General features: G+C 40.5%; 1 protein-coding gene across 1 annotated transcript in view; it reads right to left on the bottom strand.

Annotated features, from left to right (window-relative positions):
* The window catches only part of NSUN7 (NOP2/Sun RNA methyltransferase family member 7), a gene marked incomplete at its 3' end in the record, with an annotated part of 63,548 nt that extends 44,387 nt beyond the window's left edge, over nucleotides 1-19,161 (bottom strand). Inside the window, exons 1-3 of the mRNA XM_079714247.1 lie at nucleotides 18,846-19,161; nucleotides 3,153-3,211; nucleotides 2,326-2,456 (exon numbers count right to left, since the gene is read on the bottom strand). Coding sequence (XP_079570373.1) covers nucleotides 2,326-2,456; nucleotides 3,153-3,211; nucleotides 18,846-19,158 — 503 coding nt within the window. The 5' untranslated portion in view covers nucleotides 19,159-19,161. The remainder of the gene's footprint in view (nucleotides 1-2,325; nucleotides 2,457-3,152; nucleotides 3,212-18,845) is intronic.
* Nucleotides 19,162-20,032: the final 871 nt, after the last annotated feature.

Raw genomic sequence — 20,032 nt, 5'->3', positions numbered from 1 at the left:
AGTAAGCTCAAGACCTGGAGTGCAATAGTAGGGCTTTCTCCATGTAGACTAGAGAAGCAGAGAAGGCAGATCTGCAGAAGAAAAAAGAATGAAGCAGATATTAAGAGAGAAGCAGAGTTTAAAAGATAAAGAGACAAAGAAGCAGAGATAAAGAAGGTCCTGACATCTTTCCAGCTCCTGCTTTCATCCTCTTCCTGAGTCTCTGAGTTGCATGAGACATTCCAATATCTTTATAAGAACATTTTCCATTTTGCTCAGGCTAACTGAAGATGGCTTCTATTACTTGAAAGCTGAGACTCTTGATTAAAACCCTTTAGTGTTATCTTCATACATGTATTTTCTCAGTATGTTTTTTATCATTACACATGGATTTTTTTCAGTGTTATCTTTATATAAGTATACTGCACTACTGTTCTCTGCAATTCAATCACTAAACACACGCATTTCTCCTATAGCACATTATGAATTGAGTATAGCATGAATTGGGTATGAAATAACTTATTAATATGGGAATAAGGTCTGCATTATATGAAGCTCTATTGGTTTGGGTAGGGGGAAAAACTGCACTGACAGTTTCTCGCACTGACAAGAATGGAACCAGATGTGTGTCAAGGCAGGAGGTAGCATGGTATGTATTATGGGGAAAGGGAAAAATCTGGAGAATCAGGAACCTTAGACAGTAATATCTTCTGGTTCCTCTGGCCTCCTGAGCCATGACCTTTGCTTGTCCTATTTCCGGCCTGGCTTGCTAACATTCTCAGCTAAAAATCTGCTGCTCATGAAACCACAGTCTGGTCTTTCTTACTTGGTTGGAGCCCTGTGGCTTTCCTAACCTCGGCTCTCATGCTCACTGAGACTAAGTTGAGACTTCCATGAGCATCTCCTGAGTCCTGACTAAGTCAAAGAGAAACTGACAGCAGCTCAGGAAAGCTGAAACTCAAAGCCTGTCCCAGAGCATACTGCCCCACCAACTTTTCTCTGATGTATCTGCACCCATCGTGGGTGCCCGTCCTCAGAGGCAGGTTGCCCGGTACTGGTATGGGGGGTGAAGTAGTTGCCCAGAAACCTATGCAGTAATCAGGGGCAAGATCCTTACTTATCTAACACAGAGGGTACATACATCTGATTGCTTTTGCTTTTCTCCATCTCCAAATTTCTCATGGCTACAACTGACATGAGATATGACTATGTCATATCTTTCATCTTCTAGAGTACTTTAGCCACCACTCACTATCTTAAGTGGAAGGAGTGGTAGCATATAAATGGTTAAATCCTGGGCTCTAGAGTCAGCATTCCTGAATGTGTATTCTGGCTACTCCCCTTTCTAGCTCTATGGCATTAGGCAGGGTCCTTTAACATGTCTGTGCCTCAGTTTTCCCATGTGTAAAAATACAGGTTGGTAACAATATCTACCTCAAAGAGTTGTTATGTAAAGAGCTTCTTATAACAATGATTGATACATATTAAGTGTTCAATAAAGGTAAGTTATTACTATAACTCCATTACGTGAGTCCTCTGGTCTCAACCTTCAATACTGTAAGTGAAACTGCTTGAGTTTCCCATAATAATATAAAATGAGATATGACAACTCTTTCAGATTATTCACCTGGTAAAAATCTTCCTACAACATTGCTGTTGTTGCTATATTGTGCTTTCTATTAAGGTTCAACGATGTAATAGCAAAAGCCCTAACAACAGTAGCATTTAACACTGATTGACTATCTACTAAGTGTCTGACTCTAAGCTCAGCATTTTATATACATTAGTTTAATTACTTCTCCCAACCACCTTTTTAGGTAGATGCTATTATTATCCCCATACTAGGTTTCTGCTGATATTTAGGATAAAAGGAAAACAAATTTAAAACATGTTAGTTTTGTTCTTAACTACTAACATGAAGTTGTAGATTTTTTTTTTCATCTTGGAAAAGTGATAGGTTCTTATCTACTGTTGGAATTTTCTTGTTTGATACATGTTAGATTTTTTTTAAAGAGCTATAAACAAAGTCAGGTAAACAAATAATAGCTGTTTCAAATGAAGTGTAACTTAAGTACGTGCTAAAAATTGTCAGGAATTTTTCATCATTTTCCAAATACTTACAAGTTGGATCTTACAATGCAAGCTTTGAAAAACAACTTGAATTTAAGCAGAATATATACCCTGTTCAAGATTTGTTTGTAAAGGAACTCAAGAAACTTATGAACTTTTATATTTTTTCTCTATAAAATTTTAACACTTATCTACACATTATCTTGTATACAATTTCACCAGTGAAAATACCAATAATGATTTCATATAAAACATTGTTTTCACCTTTACAATTACCTGTTAAGAAGGTTCTCTACTTCTAGAACTTCCGCTATAGACTCTTCATTATCAGAAAGGAGACGAGCTTGAAATTTTCTATCTTGGAAATCATACAGCATCACAATGATAAGACTGTTCAAATGATCTGGCTACCAAGGGAAAACACACATAAAGAAAAGCATACAAACAATATCTAATAGCAATATTTTCCATTCCATTGTTTTTCATAAGAGAGCAGTCATAAAAATATGACTATTTTTACATAGTCTGGTTGAATTGGGAGATAGAAGAGGACTGCAAAGGGACTTCCCTGGTAGCACAGTGGTTAAGAATCTGCCTGCCAATGCAGGGGACACAGGTTGAGCCTTGGTCCGGGAAGATCCCACATGCCGCGGAGCAACTAAGCCCATGCACAACTACTAAAGCACGCACTCCTAGAGCCCGTGCTCCACAACAAGAGAAGCTACCGCAATGAGAAGCCCACGCACCGCAACAAAGAGTAGCCCCCGCTTGCTGCAACTAGAGTGCCCGCGCACAGCAACAAAGACCCAACGCAGCCAAAAATAAATAAATACATACATACATAAAAGAAAAAAAGAAAAGGACTGCAAACTAGAAAACAAATCCAATAAAAAATAAACTTTTCAAAAAGGACAATTTTTGGCAGATTCATCAAAATGAAAGGAGTAGGATCTATATTAGAAGCCTTAGAAGTATGAGAGTTAAGGATGTGTTTTGAAGAAGTCTCAGCATTAAACAAACTAGTTATTTAAATGTGAAGGCTTTTTGGTACTTTCTAAATAACAACCACGAGACAGGTAATTATATAAAAGTTACACACTTACTATTGTGGTGCTTGGAAAGATATAGCTGTCTATTAATATAGTTTCCAAAATATCTTGAACTACAAGACAAGGAAAATGTCTGTTACTGAAAATTCCAAAGCTGAAAATGAAAATTTTGGAATCAAAATACACTTTGGACAATGCTATAAAATACTTTTACTTTCATATCTAAAACATAACTAATTCTTGATAAAGACTCAAATTACAATGACATGATGAAATATTTGTCATCTTTATGAATCCTGGACCCCTGTGACTCAGGCTCCACATGGAATCACAGTCAAAGGAACATTATCTGAATAGCTGAAGTAGTAATAAAGGAATTCCAACCTTTAATTTATATCCCTTGAAAAACATTAAAGAGGATCTAATTTATAATGTCCTATCCTCTTTATGTTGGATATTGTTGGATTCAATTTGCTAATATTTTATTATACAGGGCACATGGGTGCTCCTTTTGTTATAACTACTTAACTATATATATATATATCTCATATAACAAATGTTTTAATAAACATAGATTTTTGTTCTATGTTTATGTTCATGAAGGATATTGGTCTATAATTTTCTTTTCATAATATCTTTGCCAATGTTGGTATCAGGATTTAAACTCTGGAAGAGTTTGTGTTAAACTGGTGTTATTTCTTACTTAAATATTTGGTAGAACTCACTAGTGACGACATTGATAAGATGACATTTAATCTAAGCCCCAAATGACAAGGAGTTAGCCATGTAAAGATCCAGAAGAAGAGAGCATTCCAGGCAGAGGGATAATTGCAGAGGTACTAAATGAAAACACATGAACACATTTTAAAACCTCCACAGGGCACATGAGTGTTCTTTTGTTATAACTACTTAACTATATATATATCATATAACAAATGCTTTAATCAGTTAACAGGAAGCTAAGACAGCTTCAATTCATTCAACATTTATGGAACACCTCCTATATACACAATACACACTGAATTTCAGTTTTTATCTGGGGGATGGGAAAACTAAAAAGAATTGACAAACTTGGGAGCACAGACTCCAGTTTTCATAGGAAATCTTTCATGTATCATTACCCATATTTTAGCCACCAATTGTGGCTGTATTGTACAAGGCAATATCCTCATTTCACTTACAAGGAAAATGAAGTTTACAGTTTCACACCCTTAGTACCTGCAAACCAATTCCTACCTACTTCAGAGTTTCTCAGCATGAGTCCCAATTTTTGTCACAGAAAATATACTTGTCATAAGAATGAAGGACTTCTAAGATAGCAGACCTGCATAGGCTACAGAACTTTGAGCAATGGAGTTGCTGGTCTCCTAAAAATAGGAGCAGTAGAATGAAGGAAAAGAAGACAGAACATGATTTTGCCAACACTGCATTTTTTTCCTAGGGCTCTTGTCAAAACTGACAATCTCTGGGCTGTCTCTAATATTGTGCAGAATGCATTGCCTTTATATATCTATAGTTTACAGAACATTCTCAGATAGCAATATCAACATTAATTCTGTATACTCTAGAGAGTGCTTTCTATGTGCTAGACACTGTTCTAAATGCTTTCCATATATTAATTCATTTAACCCTCACAACAACCTTATGAATTAGGTACCATCATTATCCCATTTTATAGAGTAGGAAATGAGGCACTGACTGGTTAAGTAATATTTTCATAGTCACACAGCAAGAATCAGATCAGGGACTCAAACCCAGGCAGTCTGGCACCCGAGTGCACGCTCCTCATCACATTATGCTGCCTATCCTCTACGCACTCTTACAACAAACCATACTGGCTAAATAAAACACACTGCTGGGCTTCCCTGGTGGCGCAGTGGTTGAGAGTCCGCCTGCCGATGCAGGGGACGCGGGTTCAGGCCCCAGTCCGGGAAGATCCCACATGCCACAGAGCGGCTGGGCCCGTGAGCCATGGCCACTGAGCCTGCACGTCCGGAGCCTGTGCTCCGCAACCAGAGAGGCCACAACAGTGAGAAGCCATGTACTGCAAAAAAAAAAAAAAAAAAAAAAAACACACTGCTAATGATTGATGTGGGTTATCAGGACTTATTTGAAGATAGCAAACCTTACCTATCCTAATTCAGCACAATAGCTCCAATTATCCCTAGTGCCCCACTAATTAAAGCCTCTTCTCTTTAGTCTGTTGAAGGGAACTCTTAATCCTCATTCCTCATGTTTCCAATGCAGAAGGCCTTCCCTAGAGAAACACCCTTGGACTCTCTCCCTTCACTCCATGTGAAAAGAAAATTGAGTTTATTTAATTAGTGAATTTGGAAGAATATATCACTCCCTCCCCCTTCCAGTCTTTGTCTGCCAGTGTTTCTGCAGGAGGTGGGCATGCATTCCAGACTGCTCTTTGCCAAGCGCCTTGCATGAGTTGGGTGGAGGGATCTGCAATTCTTCAGCTGTGTCTGGATTAGATGGGAAGTTCTAATTCAGGAATAAAGTATTTATTTATTTATCAAGAAGGTGGAGTAGGAAGATGTGGAGCTCACCTCTCCCCATAAACAGTTCAAAATTACTTCTACATGTGGAACAATTTTCAGGGAAAACTAACTGGAAACTGGCAGAAGAACCAAGGCAGCAAGAAACAGCTCCACGTAACCAGGCAGAGACAGAAAAAAAAAAAAAAAAAAGCATCATGTTGGGAACTGAGCCCCCGGAAGGGACCTCTGTAAGGAAGAGAAGGTCCACACAGGTGGACCCTAGCCCTGAGGAGTAAGCAGGTCAAACCACAATCTGGGCATCCCAGTCCTGGGGTCCTGCACAGAGGAGACAGGCCCCCTTGTCTGCTGAGAAATCCACTGGGACAGACAGAGGGCTGGAGAAGCCTAGGCTCTACACGTGAGGAGTGACCACATGCTGGCTTGCTGAGAACCAGGGCAAAGAGAGCCTTGCACTGGCAACTGCCACCTTGCCCCACTTCAATCCAAAGGGGCAAACACCCTGACCCCATTCACTCCACACCACAGCCTGGCATGAAATCTGGGCAGAGACTCAGTAGAGCTGCATAGAGACAGACCGGGGCACCTGGGTTGTGATCTGGGTGGAGCCGCAGAGGCCACTGTCAGCATGCATGTGAGGTAGCGCCACAGGAGCCTGCAGTGGCTAAGTGTTGAATCTTGGGCATATAGGCCCTAGGAGAGAACTCAATCTAGCTACCGCAGAGACAGCTGGGAGGTCCTAGAGCGTGGTGTGGGTGGAATGGTGACAATCACTGTCAGCAAGCTCAGGAGTAGCAGTGGTTAGTCTCCTAGCAAGAATACCCCAGTGTGCCCACACCACACCGCAGCTTAGCACTAGATATGGGGCAGACAGGTCCTGGGAGTCTGCCACAGAGGCAGCCCAGACCTCAGGCAGCAGTGCAGCCACCTCAATTCCTGCAGCCACAACACCCCGACCCTCAGCCCCAGCCTACTCCACACCATAGCCTTTAACTAGATCTGAGACAAACACAACAGAGAAAGGAACACAACCCTGGGCTGCTTCTGAGTGGAACTATGGATGCCTACACAGGCAGCACATAAGTGCTCTGTGACCACGTGGGCGTCACTTGCTTCAGAAATCACCTCCTGAAACTAATAAAAAATTAAAAATATATATATATATCACCTCCTTTGGGGCACAGCACATACTCAAGGGCAGCGGAGTCCGACTGAACCCAACCCTCAAGCCTTCTACCCCAACAACTGGGGAGCAGACCCTGCCCCTGACAGGGAAGTGACAGCCACGGAGCAGAGAGAAAGCCCTGCCTCACATCCAGTACAGGCTCTGGACACCAGAATACCAGCCACACTCCCATCAAGGGGATAATGGCCAGCACACCCTGAGGAAAGACACGAATGAAGTCCATACCAAAACCAGCCACTGCGCCAAAAACACTGGACACACACAATCTACATATGAACACTCCCACATAAAAACACCCTTCAAGACCACCGTAGATAACTGTTCCTCCTAAATTCATAGAGACAGAGAAAGTTAAGTAAAACAAAAAGGCAGAGGAACTACTCCCAATTAAAAGAACAAGAGAAATCCCCTGAAAGAACAGATAATAAAACAGAGCTCACGGGCTTCCCTGGTGGCACAGTGGTTGAGAATCTGCCTGCTAATGCAGGGGACACGGGTTCGAGCCCTGGTCTGGGAGGATCCCACATGCTGCGGAGCAACTAGGCCCATGAGCCACAACTACTGAGCCTGCGCGTCTGGAGCCTGTGCTCTGCAACAAGAGAGGCCGCGATAGTGAGAGGCCCGCGCACTGCGATGAAGAGTGGACCCTGCTTGCCACAACTAGAGAAAGCCCTCGCACAGAAACGAAGACCCAACACAGCAAAAATAAATTAATTAATTAATAAACTCCTACCCCCCAACATCTTCTAAAAAAAAACAACAACACAGAGCTCACTAGTTTACTAGACCCTGAGTTCAAAAAGGAGATAATAAAAATTCTAACTGAATTAAGAAAGAGTATCGATAGAAATGCACATCACTGTAATGAGGAACTAGAAGCTATAAAGATGAACCGATCAAAAATAGACAATTCAATTGCTGAAATTAAAAACTAATCTAGGGCTTCCCTGGTGGCGCAGTGGTTGAGAGTCCGCCTGCCGATGCAGGGAACAAGGGTTCGTGCCCCGGTCCGGGAAGATCCCACATGCCGCGGAGCGGCTGGGCCCATGAGCCATGGCCACTGAGCCTGCGCGTCCGGAGCCTGTGCTCCGCAACAGGAGAGGCCGCAACGGTGGGAGGCCCGCGTACCGAAAAAAAAAAAAAAAAAAAAACCAATCTAGAGGGCTTCTCTGGTGGCACAGTGGTTGGGAGTCCGCCTGCCGATGCAGGGGACACAGGTTCGTGCCCCAGTCTGGGAGGATCCCACATGCCATGGAGCGGCTGGGCCTGTGGGCCGTGGCCACTGGGCCTGCGCATCCGGAGCCTGTGCTCCGCGACGGGAGAGGCCGCGGCGGTGAGAGGCCCGCGTACCACAAAAAAAAAAAAAAAAAAAAAAAAAAAATCTAGAAGCAATGAAGAGCAGACTAAATGCCACAGAAGAATGAATAAGTGACCTGGAAGATAGCATAATGGAAATCACTAAATCAGAAGAGCAGACAGAAAGACAATGAAAAAAAAAAATGATAGCAACATACAAGATTTATGAGATAATACAAAACGTGCCAATGGATGCATAATAGGTGTTCCAGAAGAGAAAGAGAAAGAGAATTGAAAGTGTAATTGAAGAAATTATGGCTGAAAACTTCCCAAACCTAAACAAGGAAACAGATATCAGGTACAGGAAGCACAGAAGGTCCCAAAAAGATGAACCCAAAGAGACCCACACCAAGACATATCATAATTAAAATGACAAATTTATTTTATTTGGCCACACCACACAGCCTGCAGGATCTCAGTTCCCCAACCAGGGATCAAACCCAGGCCACAGCAGTGAAAGTGCCAAGTCCTAACCACTGGACCACCAGGGAATTCCCTAAAATGACAAATTTAAAAATAAAGAAAGGATTCTAAAGGCAGCAAGAGAAAAACAAAGAGTCAGTTACAAGGGAACCCCCATATGGGTATCAGCAGATTTCTCTGCAGAAAACTTCACAGTCCAGAAAGGAGTGGCATTACATATTCAAAGTCCTGAAAAGGAAAACCTGCAACCTAGGATACTCTACCCACCAAGATTATCATTTAGAACAGAAGAAGAGAAAATTTCTTAGACAAGCAAAAACTAAAAGAACTCAGCAGTATTAAACCTACCTTAAAAGAAATATTGAAGGATATTCTCTAAATAGAAAAGAAGCAAGAAACTATAGGAAAGGGAAAATCACAATAGGAAAGGCAAATATATAAAAAGATGGAAGATCACTTAAGTCAGTACACAGATTAAAAAACAATCAAAAAATTGTAAAAGCAATTATAACTACAACTAACACTAAAAAGATATGCATGAAGATGTAAAATAGGACAGCAAAATCACAAAATGTAGGTGAGGGGAGTATAAAAATATGGATCGTTTAGAATGTGTTTGAAGTTGAATGACTATCAGTTTAAAGCCAGTAGACACAGCTGTGAGTTAACATACTTGAACTCCATGGTAACCACAAATTTAAAATATACAGTAGCTTCCCTGGTGGCTCCGTGGTTGAGAGTCCGCCTGCCGATGCAGGGGACACGGGTTCATGCCCCGGTCCGGGAAGATCCCACATGCCGCGGAGCGGCTGGGCCCGTCAGCCATGGCCGCTGAGCCTGGGCTTCCGGAGCCTGTGCTCCGCAACGCGAGAGGCCACAACAGTGAGATGCCTGCATACTGCAAAAAATAATAATAATAAATAAATTTTAAAAAGAAAACAACAGAGGGACTTCCCTGGTGGCACAGTGGTTAAGAATCTGCCTGCCAGTGCAGGGGACATGGGTTTGATCCCTGGTCCAGGAAGATCCCCCATGCCGCAGAGCAACTAAGCCCGTGCACCACAACTACTGAAACGTGTGTGCCCTAGAGCCTGCATGCCACAACTACTGAGTCCACACACTGCAACTACTGAAACCCATGTGCTCTAGGGCCCGCATGCCGCAAGTACTGAGCCCACACGTGCAACTACTGAAGCCCGTGCTCCTAGAGCCCTTGCTCTGCAACAAGAGAAGCCACCGCGATGAGAAGCCTGTGCAACACAACAAAGAGTAGCCCCTGCTCGCTGCAACTAAAGAAAGCCCACATGCAACAACAAAGACCCAACACAGCCAAAAATAAATTAATTAAATAAATAAATAAATAAATAAAATAAAGTAAAATAGAAAACAACAGAAAAGCTCAATAAAACTAAGAGCTGTTTTTTGGAGAGAGATAAATTCAACAAACCTCTAGCCAGGTTCAACATGAAGAAAAGAGAGAAAACCCAAATAAACAAAATAAGAAATGAAAGAGGAGAAGTAACAGCTGATACAGAAATACAAAAAAATCATAATACTATGAACAGTTATATGCCAACAAATTGGACAACCTAGAAGAAATGGACAGTTTCTAAAAACATAAGACTTGCAAGAACTGAGTCCAGAAGAAACAGATAATTTGAACAGAACAATCACCAAACGTGAAATAGAATCTGTAATGATTTCAATAAAGATGAAAAACTGAAACCACTTCCACTAAGATCAGGAACAAGACAAGGTTGCCCACTCTCACCACTCTTATTCAACATAGTTTTGGAAGTTTTAGCCTCAGCAATCAGAGACGAATAGGAAATAAAAGGAATCCAAATCGGAAAAGAAGAAGTAAAGCTGTCACTGTTTGCAGATGACATGATACTATACATAGAGAATCCTAAAGATGCTACCAGAAAACTACTAGAGTTAATCAATGAATTTGGTAAAGTAGCAGGATACAAAATTAATGCACAGAAATCTCTGGCATTCCTATATACTAATGATGAAAAATCTGAAAGTGAAATCAAGAAAACACTCCCATTTACCACTGCAACAAAAAGAATAAAATATCTAGGAATAAACCTACCTAAGGAGACAAAAGACCTGTATGCAGAAAATTATAAGACACTGATGAGAGAAATTAAAGATGATACAAATAGATGGAGAGATGTACCATGTTCTTGGATTGGAAGAATCAACATTGTGAAAATGACTACTACCCAAAGCAATCTACAGATTCAATGCAATCCCTATCAAACTACCACTGGCATTTTTCACAGAACTAGAACAAAAAATTTCACAAATTGTATGGAAACACAAAAGATCCCGAATAGCCAAAGCAATCTTGAGAACGAAAAATGGAGCTGGAGGAATCAGGCTCCCTGACTTCAGACTATACTACAAAGCTACAGTAATCAAGACAGTATGGTACTGGCACAAAAACAGAAAGATAGATCAATGGAACAGGATAGAAAACCCAGAGATAAACCCACGCACATATGGTCACCTTATCTTTGATAAAGGAGTCAGGAATGTACAGTGGAGAAAGGACAGCCTCTTCAATAAGTGGTGCTGGGAAAACTGGACAGGGACATGTAAAAGTATGAAATTAGGACACTCCCTAACACCATACACAAAAATAAGCTCAAAATGGATTAAAGACCTAAATATAAGGCCAGAAACTATCAAACTCTTAGAGGAAAACATAGGCAGAACACTCTATGACATAAATCACAGCAAGATTCTTTTTGACTCACCTCCTAGAGAAATGGAAATAAAGACAAAAATAAACACATGGGACCTAATGAAACTTCAAAACTTTTGCACAGCAAAGGAAACCATAAACAAGACCAAAAGACAACCCTCAGAATGGGAGAAAATATTTGCAAATGAAGCAACTGACAAAGGATTAATCTCCAAAATTTATAAGCAGCTCATGCAGCTCAATAACAAAAAAACAAACAACCCAATCCAAAAATGGGCAGAAGACCTAAATAGACACTTCTCCACAGAAGATATACAGACTGCCAACAAACACATGAAAGAATGCTCAACATCTTTAATCATTAGAGAAATGCAAATCAAAACTACAATGAGACATCATCTCACACCAGTCAGAATGGCCATCATCAAAAAATCTAGAAACAATAAATGCTGGAGAGGGTGTGGAAAAAAGGGAACACTCTTGCACTGCTGGTGGGAATGTGAATTGGTACAGCCACTATGGAGAACAGTATGGAGGTTCCTTAAAAAACTACAAATAGAACTACCATATGACCCAGCAATCCCACTACTGGGCATATACTCTGAGAAAACCATAATTCAAAAAGAGTCATGTACCAAAATGTTCATAGCAGCCCTATTTACAATAGCCCAGAGATGGAAACAACCTAAGTGTCCATCATCGGATGAATGGATAAAGAAGATGTGGCACATATATACAATGGAATATTACTCAGCCATAAAAAGAAACAAAATTGAGCTATTTGTAATGAGGTGAATAGACCTAGAGTCTGTCATACAGAGTGAAGTAAGTCAGAAAGAGAAAGACAAATACCGTATGCTAACACATATATATGGAATTTAAGAAGAATAAAAATGTCATGAAGAACCTAGGGGTAAGACAGGAATAAAGACACAGACCTACTAGAGAATGGACTTGAGGATATGGGGAGGGGGAAGGGTAAGCTGTGACATAGAGAAAGAGAGGCATGGACATATATACACTACCAAACGTAAGGTAGATAGCTAGTGGGAAGCAGCCGCATAGCACAGGGAGATCAGCTCAGTGCTTTGTGACCGCGTGGAGGAGTGGGATAGGGAGGGTGGGAGGGAGACGCAAGAGGGAGGGGATATGGGAACGTATGTATATGTATAACTGATTCATTTTGTTATAAAGCAGAAACTAACACACCATTGTTAAGCAATTATACTCCAATAAAGATGTTAAAAAAAAAAAAAACTCCCTGCAAACAAAAGTCCAGGAGCAGACGGCTTCACTGGGGAATTCTACCAAACATAAAATGAAGAAATTATACCCATCCTTCTCAAAATATTCCAAAAAATTGAAGAGAACGGAACACTGTGAAATTCATTCTATGAAGCCACCATCACTCTGATACCAAAACCAGACAAAGACACTACCAAAAAAAGGAAATTATAGGCTAATATCTTTTTTTTTTTTTTTTTGCGGTACGCGGGCCTCTCACTGTTGTGGCCTCTCGTGTTGTGGAGCACAGGCTCCGGATGCACAGGCTCAGCAGCCATGGCTCACGGGCCCAGCCGCTCCGCAGCATGTGGGATCTTCCCAGACCAGGGCATGATCCCGTGTCCCCTGCATCGGCAGGCGGACTCTCAACCACTGCGCCACCAGGGAAGCCCTAGGCTAATATCTTTAATGAATATAGATGCAGAAATCTTCAAAAAAATATTAGCAAACTGAATCCCACAATACATAAAAAGGATCATACATCATGACCAAGCGGGATTAATTCCAGGGTCGTAAGGATGGTTCAACATATGCAAATCAATCAGTGTGATACACCACATTAACAAAAGGAAAGACAAAACCACAAGATCATCTCAAAAGATGCAGGAAAGCATCTCATAAAATTTGACATTATTCCTAATAAAAACTCTCACCAAAGTGGGTATAGAGGGAACATATCTCAACATAATAAAAGCCATTTATGACAAACCCACAGCCAACATAATACTCAACAGTGAAAAGCTGAATGCCTTCCCATTAAATTCTGGAACAAGACAAGGATGCCCACCCTCACCACTTCTACTCAACATAGTACTGGAAGTCCTAGCCCCAACAATCAGATAAGAAAAAGGAATAAAAGGTATCCAAATTGGAAGGGAACAGGTAAAACTTAGCACTATTTGGAGATGACATGATACTCTATATAGAGAATCCTAAAGTCTTCACACAAAAACTATTAGAACTAATATATGAATTCAGCAAGGTAGCAGGATACAAAATTAATATACAGAAATCTGTTGCATTTCTTTACACTAACAATGAAAGAGAAAATTTTAAAAGTTATATCATTTATTGCATCGAAGAAAAGAAACAAAACCCTAGGAATGAACTTAACCAAGGAGGTGAAAGACCTATACACTGAAAATTATAAAACACTGATAAAGGAAATTGAAGATGATTCAAAAAAATGGAAAGGTAGTCCATGCTCTTGGATTGGAAGAATTAATATTGCTAAAGTGAAGCACTCTACAGATTTAATGCAATCACTATCAAAACACCCATGATATTTTTCAAGAACTAGAACAAATAATCCTAAAATGGATATGGAACCACAAAAGGCCCAGAACTGCCAAAGCAATCCTAAGGCAAAAGAACAAAGCTGGAGGTATAACCCTTCCAGACTTTAGACTATACTACAAAGCTACAGTAATCAAAACACTGTGGTACTGGCACAAAAACAGACATATAGATCAATGCAACAGTATAGAGAGCCCAGAAATAAGTCCACATACCTATGGTCAACTAATCTATGACAAAGGAGGCAAGAATATACAATGGAGAAAAGACAGCCTCTTCAGCAAGTGGTGTTGGGAAAACTGAACAGCCACCTGTATCAATGAAATTACAACATTCCCTCACACCATTCATAAAAATAAGTTTGAAATGGCTTATATTACTAAATATAAGACATGACACCATAAAACTCCTAGAAGAGAACATAGGCAAAACATTCTTGGACATAAATCGTAGCACTATTTTCTTAGGTCAGTCTCCCAAGGCAATAGAAAAGAAAGGCAAAAATAAATAAATGGGACCTAATCAAATTTAAAAGCTTTGAAACAGCAAAGGAAACCATCCGCAAAACAAAAAGACAACCTATGGAATGGGAGAAAATTATCTGTAAACAATGCTACCAACAAGGCCTTCATATTCAAAATATACAAACAGCTCATACAACTCAGTACCAAAAAAAACAAACAATCCAATCACAAAGTGGGCAGAAGACCTAAATAGACATTTCTCCAAAGAAGACATACGGATGGCCAACAGGCACATGAAAAGATGCTCAACATCACTGATTATTACAGAAATGCAAATCAAAACCACAACGAGGTATCACCTCACACCAGTCAGAATGACTATCATCAAAAAGTCTACACATAATAAATGCTGGAGAGGGTGTGGAGAAAAGGGAACCTTGTACACTATTGGTGAGAATGTATATTGTTGTAGCCACTATGGAAAACCATATGCAGGTTCCTTAATAAAACAAAAAATAGATCCATATCATCCAGCAATCCCACTCCTGGGTATATATCCAGAAAAGATGAAAACTCTAATTCAAAAAGATACACGCACTCCAATGTTCATAGCAGCACTATTTATAATAGCCAAGACATGGAAACAACCCAAGTGCCCATCAACAGATGATTGGCTTAAGATGTGGTGTATATATATACAATGGGATGTTACTCAGCCATAAAAAAAAGAATGAAATTTTGCCATTTGCAGCAACATGGATGGACCTATAGAACATTATAATTAGTGAAGTAAGTCAGACAGAGAAAGACAAATACTATCTGATATCACTTATACGTGAAATCTAAAAACAATACAAATGAACCTATATATAAAACAGAAACAGACTCACAGACATAGAAAACAAACTTATGATTACTAAAGGGAAAAGGAGGGACAAATTAGGAGCATGGGATTAACAGGTACAAACTACTATACATAAAATAGATAAGCAACAAAGATTTACTGTATAGCACAGGAAACTATATTCAATATCTTGTAATAAGCTGTAATGGTATATAATCTGAAAAAAAAATAACTGAATCACTTAGCTATAACCTGAAACTAACAGAATATTGTAATTCAACTATACTTCAGTTAAAAAAAAAGAATGCCAAGGCCCTCTTGTAATTATAAATATAGGTGCATGGGGTTTTTGTATCTGTGGGAGGAGGGAAACTTGACAACCTTCATAGATGTTGTCATACATTGTTGCTGGAAGAATTAAGCACTGTCCGTAAGACTCCTTTGAGAAAGGACAATAGAAAGCTGTACCTGGTCTCTTCTGGACTTTGTCCTGTGTATATTTTTCTGGTGCTGATCTTAATCTTTATCCTTTCATTGTAGTAAACTGTAACCATGAGTATAACAGCTTTACTGAGTTCTGTGAGTCCTTCTAGTGAATCACTGAACTTGAGGGTGGTCTTGGGGATCCCTGACTACACATACTTATTCCCAAAGCCATAACCAGACCATATATTAAGTATCTGCTAGGTTTTTCACTGACAGGTTACATGATTTTGAAATGACCGAGTTAATGCCACAGCCAGTTCCTTGGACTGAGAGGTCATCAAATACTATTTACAACTAGAGAGGTTGGAGAAAGAATTAAGCCAGGAATAAGATCAACAATTTCAGGAACATCTCTTTCCTCAATTTTTTTTCTTAATGGGTTGTTCATTAATTTATTTTTTAAGAAATCGTTTTGCCAGTTTTTCTTCTGTTTTAATATTTAATAGTCCTTGAAACATCCAGAGATACTTTTAAAAAATAAATTAGCTGCTAGTACTCTACTTCTTTGACATAAGTCAAACTTAATAGGAATAGGTTACTCTTTATTACCTTCTTTAGCAGAAAATTGACCTTGCAGTTATTTAGCAGAGTGAGACTAGTGGTGGTCATTTCAACAAACATGATGCTGAGCCCCTTAAACCTTTAAAAGATTAATCAGAAAAATACACTCTCTGCTTTGAAAGACCTTATACACAAAGGACATCAACAAAAGGGCAAATAATAAAACTGGAAAACATAAAACACAACCAAAAAAATACACTTAACATTTGTATAATTAGATTTTTTTCTTTATACTTCCTTAAAAAGATATGGTAATATGATCCAATTACCTGTTCACAAATTCACAAACAAAAGAGACCATTACCCAAGCTCTCTTTAGTTTGTACATTAACCTTTTCAGCTTTACTGCTCCTATAAAACCTTAGAAAAGAAATCCTCAGTTTTCGTTCCTGAACCATGATTCCCTGAACCTATACTGTATAAGCCAGATGTGAGTTTACAAAATATTACATGTGAAAGTATTGATAGAACACTGATAATACAAAAGACAAAAGTGAAATGCATAAGAGTCTCCAATATTTTAATTACTCAGCCATAAAAAGAAACGAAACTGAGCTATTTGTAATGAGGTGGATAGACCTAGAGTCTGTCATACAGAGCTAAGTAAGTCAGGAAGAGAAAGACAAATACCGTATGCTAACACATATATATGGAATTTAAGAAAAAAAAATGTCATGAAGAACCTAGGGGTAAAACAGGAATAAAGACACAGACCTACTTGAGAATGGACTTGAGGATATGGGGAGGGGGAAGGGTAAGCTGTGACAAAGCGAAAGAGCGGCATGGACATATATACACTACCAAACGTAAGGTAGATAGCTAGTGGGAAGCAGCCGCAGAGCACAGGGAGATCAGGTAGGTGCTTTGTGACCGCCTGGAGAGGTGGGATAGGGATGGTGGGAGGGAGGGAGACGCAAGAGGGAAGGGATGTGGGAACAGATGTAAATGTATGACTGATTCACTTTGTTATAAAGCAGAAACTAATTTTAAAAAAATTTTTTTTAAAAAGAGTCTCCAATATTTTAAAGCAAAATATCAGGTTCTTAATTATCTTGGAAGCCCACTGAACTTAGGAATTCTAGTTTTATTCCACTTGTACATTCAGAAATTATTCAGATGATAATTTAAAGCAAGATATTATCATTAAGAAGAAAATAATAGTTGTACCAAGTAAACAACCAAAGCCATCTCATCTTAGAATTTGAACTTATAAAAATGAACATTTCAAGGAAAAGTAGGTTTATAAAGGTCTATGATAATAATTTATCTAAATGGGAATTTCTGGGTTATTAAAAAATGTCAGTCACAAAACCCTTTCATAAAACAGAAATATAGATCAAGAGAAAGAAAAAGATAATCTACCATACACATCACTACAGCATGACCATCTAGTCAATGCATTAATTTTACAAAGAATAATTTCAGGCTTTTATAATTGATTTCTAAAGGTAAGATTCAATGTTCTTATCGGGGGAAAAAAATGGCCTATAATAGAATTTTGGCATTACCATTAAAATATCAACTAATCAACATAAATGCCTAGTCTGCATTTCATTGTTGCAAGGAGAAAATGTTCAAATGTTCACCTGACTCATGATTTAAAGTACAACACTCTGGTTGGTCTTTAAATCTGCATTTAAAAAGGAAGAGGAGGGAAGGGATGAAATAGAATCTGAAAGATTAAACTGGAGGAGGGAAAAATGGCTAAGACAGATTTTAAAAGAAAAAAAAAAGATCACAAGCAGAAAATAAAGAAATGAAACCCAAAGAGTAGTTGCCTCTTAACATCTTATAATTTTTCTCTGTGATGGCAAATTCCTGGCCTCAGAGTTGAGCTACCTCATGTCTGCAGACAACCAAAAATATACATTCGTATCTGAGTAATTACTGGGATATTTTAATTCACTGAACAGTTGTTAACTGCCTCTGTGCAAGGATGTACAAGGCCCAGTAAGTACTAACACTAAGGAAATACATGCAAATGAGTGATGCCCTTTCTGGGTGTCTCTTTAAGAAGCTCATCATTTCAGCCAGGCTGCTAATACTCCAAACATTTCTGGAACTTCTTTTGGAATACTCAGTACACAAACCAATATAAGCTTTATAGTTTATATTGTATTATAGTTTATAGCTACTACAGAAACATGTCTCCAGGCCCTTTGACTGCTCTCACAGTAAAAATATTTGATTCTGTACTGGAGTCAACTCCATACTCAGAAGTTAATCATTACCCACCATTGAGGTAATCTGCAATATGACACCTCAAATCCTGGTGGCAAGTTAGGGGACTTTTATAAAAATTTGAAAAAATAAATTTACAAGCTTCCAAAATTAAAGCGAATGGCAGTGAATCGGATCATCTTAACTTGATTTAATTTTGACTCATCTAAGGACAAGGCACGGTTCTAGGCACAGGGAAATCTGCAGAGAAAAAAAACGTTTCTGGCCTGAAAGAGCTTGTTGTACAGGGAAACTCCCCTAATGCCTGGACATTTGCAACTGACCAAAGATATTCATAAGCCTAAAAACAAAACCTGGTGTGTGCATGAGGGGGCAGGAAGGGGGACTGCCCTCCACAAATGCTCTCATTATTTTCCGTTAGTGCTGTCAAAACGGGTACTACTCACACTTCAGGGCACTGAAAGCCAGCTCACAGGACAAACGCTGAAAGGATTCATCCTCAGACTCGGTGGAGGACGGCAGGGGCTCATTCCCATACTTTATTAAGACTTTCTCTGGTGACTTTTCGAATCGAATGCCCTGAAAAATGTTCGCTGCCATAATGTAAACGGAGTCCAGATAGCCAGTTTTTTCGGGCAAACCAGTTGAGGTTTTTTCGCTGTATGCTGTGTCCCCTGACAGTGCCAGGGAAGAGAGTTGGGAGATCTCCTCGGTAGTTTTTTCTTCCGAAAACTCCACTTCACTGGCGGAGTTAAGCATGTTTGCCCCTTCACTGTCGTAACTCAAGCTTGAATTACAATTCAGATGTCCCAGGAAATGGTTTTCCTTGTACCTTAAGCATCGTCTCTGAAAAGAAAAGATTATCTCGGTAAATCACTATTTCTGCAGGACCACACTTGGTGGCCCACCTCGTGTGGCCCTAAAGACCAAGAGGTGGCATTTACTGGCCGACCCGAGCATCTCATACTTCGAGCCGGGCAAGTCCCAACGAAACCTCCACACACTCACAAAGGGAGACGGGTGGAGACGGCTCCCAATCGCCTCCGAAGCAACGGGACTTTTACCGAGGCCCGTTTGGGAGCGTCTGCGGCCCCTCGGGCGCTCCTTTCACTGGCTCCCGCGAGTCCTTCCCTCACCCCAGAGGGCGGAGGTTCCCCGGGGCTTTGGGGACAGAGACGCCGCAGCCGCAGCACTTCGGGCACCTGTGGCTGGTGCCTGAAACAGCGACCTCAGGAGCCCCGGGACTGCGGGGTTGCGGCGGCGACCCGCGCCGGCAGTTTGGTTCAAATGAGCCTCTCCCACCCGCCAGGGTCGGGGCAGGGGGGTCGCGACCCCGGCTCTCGCTTCGCTCCGGTTCCCGGAGGGAGGACTCGCCTCAGGGCTTCGCCCGCCCGTACGCTGTCGCCCTTGAGGGACGGGGCTGCGGAGCACGGTGAAGCGCGAGGCTGGTGAACCAGTCGACTCAGGCCGCGGAAAGGTAGGCCTCCCCCGCCTGTAGCAGTCCGCCGGCCCAGGACTCGGGTCTCCTTGGCAACCAAGGTCGGTGAGGGAACGCCGCCGGGGGGGCGGGGGGCGGCGGCAGGGCAGTTCCCGCGGGATTTGGCCAGAGCCTACTTTCTCTCTGCGACTTCTC

Source organism: Hyperoodon ampullatus, assembly GCF_949752795.1.
Source record: "Hyperoodon ampullatus genome assembly, chromosome: 1".
Lineage (NCBI taxonomy): Eukaryota > Metazoa > Chordata > Mammalia > Artiodactyla > Ziphiidae > Hyperoodon > Hyperoodon ampullatus.
The sequence above is the reverse complement of the archived record's forward strand: the minus strand, read 5'-3'. Positions and strand labels throughout refer to the sequence as shown.